General features: G+C 44.6%; 1 protein-coding gene across 5 annotated transcripts in view; it reads right to left on the reverse strand.

The window, feature by feature from the left end:
• The window catches only part of tmem131 (transmembrane protein 131), a 168,310-nt gene that overhangs the window by 98,103 nt on the left and 63,685 nt on the right, over positions 1–6,522 (reverse strand). For all 5 annotated transcript variants that reach the window (XM_045697495.2, XM_045697496.2, XM_045697497.2 and 2 more), the window contains one exon: positions 1,155–1,289. In XM_045697495.2, the coding sequence (XP_045553451.1) occupies positions 1,155–1,289 (135 nt within the window). The remainder of the gene's footprint in view (positions 1–1,154; positions 1,290–6,522) is intronic.

The raw sequence follows: 6,522 nt of genomic DNA on the forward strand, positions 1-6,522 counted from the left end.
GCTGTAAAGCTCTGTGTCAAACTACTGCTACTACTACTAGCATTACTGCTACTACTACTACTACTACTACTACTACTACTACTGCTACTACTATCATTACTGCTACTACTATCATTACTACAGCTACTACTACTACTACTACTACTACTATCATTACTACTGCTACTACTACTACTACTACTACTACTACTACTACTACTACTATCATTACTACTGCTACTACTATCATTACTGCTACTACTACTACTACTACTACTACTACTATCATTACTACTGCTACTACTACTACTACTGCTACTACTACTACTACTACTATCATTACTACTGCTACTACTATCATTACTGCTACTACTACTACTACTACTACTACTACTATAATTACTACTGCTACTGCTACTAGCATTACTGCTACTACTACTAGCATTACTGCTACTACTACTGCTACTAGCATTACTGCTACTACTACTGCTACTAGCATTACTGCTACTACTACTACTACTAGCATTACTGCTACTACTACTACTACTACTACTACTACTACTACTAACCCCTGCTGTAAAGCTCTGTGTCTACTACAACTACTACTACTATCACTACTACTACTGCTACTACTACTACTACTGCTACTACTATCATTACTGCTACTGCTACTACTACTATCATTACTGCTACTGCTACTAGTATTACTACTACTGCTACTACTACTACTACTATCATTACTACTACTGCTACTACTACTACTACTACTACTACTACTACTACTGCTGCTGCTACTACTACTACCATTACTGCTACTACTACTACTATCATCATTACCACTACTACTACTGCTACTAGCATTACTGCTACTGCTACTAGCATTACTGCTACTGCTACTAGCATTACTGCTACTGCTACTAGCATTACTGCTACTGCTACTAGCATTACTGCTACTAGCATTACTGCTACTAGTATTACTGCTACTAGTAGTACTGCTGCTACTATCATTACTGCTACCACTACTATTACTGCTACCACTACCACTACCACCACCACCACTACCACTACCACTACTACTACTACTACTACTACTACTATCATCATTACTGCTACCACTAATACTATCATTACTGCTACTACCACCACTACTACTACTACAGAGGTGTAGATCTTACAGTTTTATGCTGTGAAGCAGAGATGTTGTGAAGTTCTCTGCTGCGGCCCAGAGCTGCTGTCCTGTTCCCTCTATCTGTCCGCAGCAGCTCCACGGACAGACTGTCCCCTGTCACCAGCCATGACTTGATCTCCAACTGGAGGAAAGGGGTACAAAGGTCAAAGGTTACAGAGAGGTCACAGAGGTCAGGGGATGGAGGGAAGGGGTACACAGGTCAGAGGTTACAGAGAGGTCACAGAGGTCAGGAGATGGAGGGAAGGGGTACACAGGTCAGAGGTTACAGAGAGGTCAGAGGTCAGATGGGGATGCACCGAGAGAAAAAAAATCTAGTTCCTGTAAAACAAGTAATAGCCCGGATGTGTATTTGCATTAAATCAAATCAATAAAACAGTGGCTTGAGTCAGGCTACTATTTGAGCCAGGCCTTTATTTCCTTAATTGCACACAGCTTTTGCTCATTTTCCTAGTTAATTGTTTAATTCTAGCATTCACTTCCAGCATTTTAATAAAATGTCTTCATTTCCTGCTCTAATGTCTTATCATTTACACACACATTAACCACCTTTCCATCCAACCATTTCATGCAGATTTAATTCATTACCTGATGCATGAAAAAAAGTCACAACCGGGGCAATACACTGAGGAGACTCTCCCCTGCTGTATAGTCCCCTGACCCCAGACTCTCTCCTGCTGTATAGTCCCTGACCCCAGATTTATACACTGAGGAGACTCTCTCCTGCTGTATAGTCCCTGACCCCAGGTTTATACACTGAGGAGACTCTCTCCTGCTGTATAGTCCCCTGACCCCAGACTCTCTCCTGCTGTATAGTCCCTGACCCCAGGTTTATACACTGAGGAGACTCTCTCCTGCTGTATAGTCCCCTGACCCCAGACTCTCTCCTGCTGTATAGTCCCTGACCCCAGGTTTATACACTGAGGAGACTCTCTCCTGCTGTATAGTCCCCTGACCCCAGACTCTCTCCTGCTGTATAGTCCCTGACCCCAGGTTTATACACTGAGGAGACTCTCTCCTGCTGTATAGTCCCTGACCCCAGGTTTATACACTGAGGAGACTCTCTCCTGCTGTATAGTCCCTGACCCCAGACTCTCTCCTGCTGTATAGTCCCTGACCCCAGGTTTATACACTGAGGAGACTCTCTCCTGCTGTATAGTCCCCTGACCCCAGACTCTCTCCTGCTGTATAGTCCCTGACCCCAGGTTTATACACTGAGGAGACTCTCTCCTGCTGTATAGTCCCCTGACCCCAGACTCTCTCCTGCTGTATAGTCCCTGACCCCAGAATCTCTCCTGCTGTATAGTCCCTGACCCCAGACTCTCTCCACGCAGACACACTGTTGGATTGTGTTTGCTTTGGCACCGCTCAACACCCTTCATTATCAACATCTACGCACGTAACCACTCACACACACTACTGACTAAACACACACACACACACACACACACACACTACTGACTACACACACACACCGTTGTTACTTGTTTATAGTTTAGTTAATAAATATATTTTTGTTTTTCCTTGATGTCTGCATTGTCTCCCCTTTTTGTTAGGGGCTACGAGCCGGTTGGTACACTTGAGATGTAGAACCTGCTCTCTCAGTGATGACATGTGCTGATCATCAGCCTGTAACACCGTCACCTCTCTCAGTGATGACATGTGCTGATCATCAGCCTGTAACACCGTCACTTCTCTCAGTGATGACATGTGCTGATCATCAGCCTGTAACACCGTCACCTCTCTCAGTGATGACATGTGCTGATCATCAGCCTGTAACACCGTCACCTCTCTCAGTGATGACATGTGCTGATCATCAGCCTGTAACACCGTCACCTCTCTCAGTGATGACATGTGCTGATCATCAGCCTGTAACACCGTCACCTCTCTCAGTGATGACATGTGCTGATCATCAGCCTGTAACACCGTCACCTCTCTGTGACAACACGTTGTGCTGATCATCAGCCTGTAACACCGTCACCTCTCTCAGTGACGACATGTTGTGCTGATCATCAGCCTGTAACACCGTCACCTCTCTCAGTGACGACATGTTGTGCTGATCATCAGCCTGTAACACCGTCACCTCTCTCAGTGATGACATGTGCTGATCATCAGCCTGTAACACCGTCACCTCTCTGTGACGACACGCTGTGCTGATCATCAGCCTGTAACACCGTCACCTCAGTGACAACATGTTGTGCTGATCATCAGCCTGTAACACCGTCACCTCTCTGTGACGACACGTTGTGCTGATCATCAGCCTGTAACACCGTCACCTCTCTGTGACGACACGTTGTGCTGATCATCAGCCTGTAACACCGTCACCTCTCTGTGACAACACGTTGTGCTGATCATCAGCCTGTAACACCGTCACCTCTCTCAGTGACGACACGTTGAGCTGATCATCAGCCTGTAACACCGTCACCTCAGTGACAACACGTTGTGCTGATCATCAGCCTGTAACACCGTCACCTCTCTGTGACGACACGTTGTGCTGATCATCAGCCTGTAACACCGTCACCTCTCTCAGTGACGACACGTTGTGCTGATCATCAACCTGTAACACCGTCACCTCTCTCAGTGACGACACGTTGTGCTGATCATCAGCCTGTAACACCGTCACCTCTCTGTGACGACACGTTGTGCTGATCATCAGCCTGTAACACCGTCACCTCTCTGTGACGACATGTTGTGCTGATCATCAGCCTGTAACACCGTCACCTCTCTCAGTGACGACACGCTGTGCTGATCATCAGCCTGTAACACCGTCACCTCAGTGACAACACGTTGTGCTGATCATCAGCCTGTAACACCGTCACCTCTCTCAGTGACGACACGTTGAGCTGATCAGCCTGTCACGGGCTTGTCCTCTCTAAACGGTGCCTCTCTCCTGTTTCATTTGGTAGTGGCGGAGGCACCTGCTCAGTGCACACCGTCCTGTCTTTTTTGCGCTTAGGCCTTGGAAAGTGTAGGTTCAGGCTGAGGCTCAGAACCTGAAGAATACTCAGATGGATGAAGAAATGAATCATGACGAGTGGTTTTCATTCAGATCTTGAAGCAGCATGTGCGTCCATTCCTCTTGGTCTTCTTACCAGTTCTTCCAGGATTCCGCGATCGCATAATTCAACGCAAAAAATAAATCAGCCAATCAGCGCATATTATGCGAGAGCTCGCAATTTTGACCAATTCCCACACTTTTAGCGCATAAGTGTCCAATCAAAAGCGGGTTCGTAATTTTGACCAATTACTGCACTGTTACCGTGGAAAATGGCCCAATCCAACCACACGTCAACAAAGTTTTTTCCCCCCCTGGCCTATCAGCGTATTCATGTGCGAAGATGATGGGTGATTGTTGACGGCTGACAGGAAGTACAATGAACAGAAATCGATCTGATTTCCCTTAAGGAAATAACAGCTAACGACCGTGCAAAACAATTTCCAAAAAATGTTTTTGGGAATTAGAGAAAGTCGACAATCAACAGTCACTTAGAATCAGCAAAACGTATGAGAATGTCAGAACAGTTTCCCACGGCAGATTACCGTGACTAAGGTGGTAGCAGGGAGGACTGTGGGAAGCCCTGAGTGGTGTTTTACTCAAACTTTTACTCCGCTAACCTTGGCTTTAGTAGGCTGGTCGGTACTCTGCTCTCCCCAGTCTGTCTATGGAGAGCGCTGCTCAAAACACTGAGTGCAATTAGTCAACTTTGACGTTTTTAAACTCTGTGTAAAACTTAATACGGATCACGAAAGAACAATCTTTCTGGATTTTTTATTTTATTTTTAGAAATGGAATAATAATCAACCACAAGCCTATTTTGACCTGTTCTGTTCTTTACCTCCCTTTACGACCCTTTCAGGAAAAAAAACAAATCACAATCTCAAGAATTTTGAAGACAATTTATTAAAAAGAAATATCGATCGTCAAATTGAAAGTGATTGATCAGCTTTGATTCTATTCGGGGGGGGGTTTTAAGGGAGAGCGAGAGCGAGTAGGAATGGGAGGTGCATCTCGTGCTGATAGCAAGCCCCAAACCCGATGGAGAGGAGAGGTGTGGATTTTATGACGGAGATGTTGTTCAGGAAAAATAAACACAATTGAGCATTTTAGATGTTTATTGTCTTTGTTTTCTGCTTAAAAATTCGTCCTAAAACTGAGCACATACGACATTTATTGCTTTATATGAAATGAACGTAGGGGAAGAAGGAAAAAAAAAACATCGCAAAATGTAAAAATCGCAGAATTTCAAATAAGCTGCCGTAAAATCAATCGCTTTAGGCCGCAGAAATCAACAAAAACATGTTGCGAAATCCAGGCGGGTCTGTCTTACCCACGCTCTCACAGTGCAGTCCCGTGTGACTCAGTTGGTAGAGCATGGTGTTTGCAATGCCAGGGTTGTGGGTTCGATTCCCACGGGGGACCAGTACGGGAAGAAAAAAAAAAATGTATGAAATGTATGCATTCACTACTGTAAGTCGCTCTGGATAAGAGCGTCTGCTAAAATGACTAAAAATGTTTTTTTTTTTTTTATGTAAAATGTAGTCCAAGTTGGCCAGAGTAGACTGATAAGACTTGCTTGTATTTGGTGGACTGATATAGAGGACATACCATGTAGAGAATAACAACTAGAATGGACTGATGATAACATAATTATGCATCGTTTGCTTCCTCTCGCTCATCAACTCACGCCAGACAGTCTGTTATTCCCTCCTGAAACTAGCGGTGGATCCTGGGGTAAACTTTAAACATTGAGACATGAGGGATGGTGCCATAACGAGGCTTGGGAAGGGGCTGAGTGCAGGGAAAACAAAAATCGCACGTGATGGTAGTGATATAAGGGGAGAAACCGTTAAAGGCTGCTTAGCGAGAATGATGCAATGTTTAACGATAAAGGAAGAGACTCCACCCAAAGTGGGGTCTGAATACCACCACAGGGAGAAGCCATGGCGGTGTCTGAATTACAGCTGTGTCGATCCTTTGGGAGAATTCAATTTTGTTAAAAGCTTCTCTAGTTTCCGTGAGTTATTTACTGTGAAAAATCTGACCTTAACACTGGTTGTAACTCAAATCTGACCTTAACACTGGTTGTAACTCAAATCAGACCTTAACACTGGTTGTAACTCCAGTTCGGTTTGTTTAATTGAGGATGGAGGGAGGTAGGACTTTATGAATTACAGAGTATTTTACCCCCAAAAAAATTATGACCAGTCAAAATGAGTTATTTTAGCGGTTCTAGTGTTAAAAACGGACCTCCAGCTATTCGGTCGTTTTACAGTTAGCATGTGTGTGTGTGTGTGTGTGTGTGTGTGTGTGTGTGTGTGTGTGTGTGTGTGTGTGTGTGTGTGTGTGTGTGTGTGTG

The sequence above is a fragment of the Salmo salar genome, chromosome 16 (assembly GCF_965601325.2).
Source record: "Salmo salar chromosome 16, fSalSal1, whole genome shotgun sequence".
Lineage (NCBI taxonomy): Eukaryota > Metazoa > Chordata > Actinopteri > Salmoniformes > Salmonidae > Salmo > Salmo salar.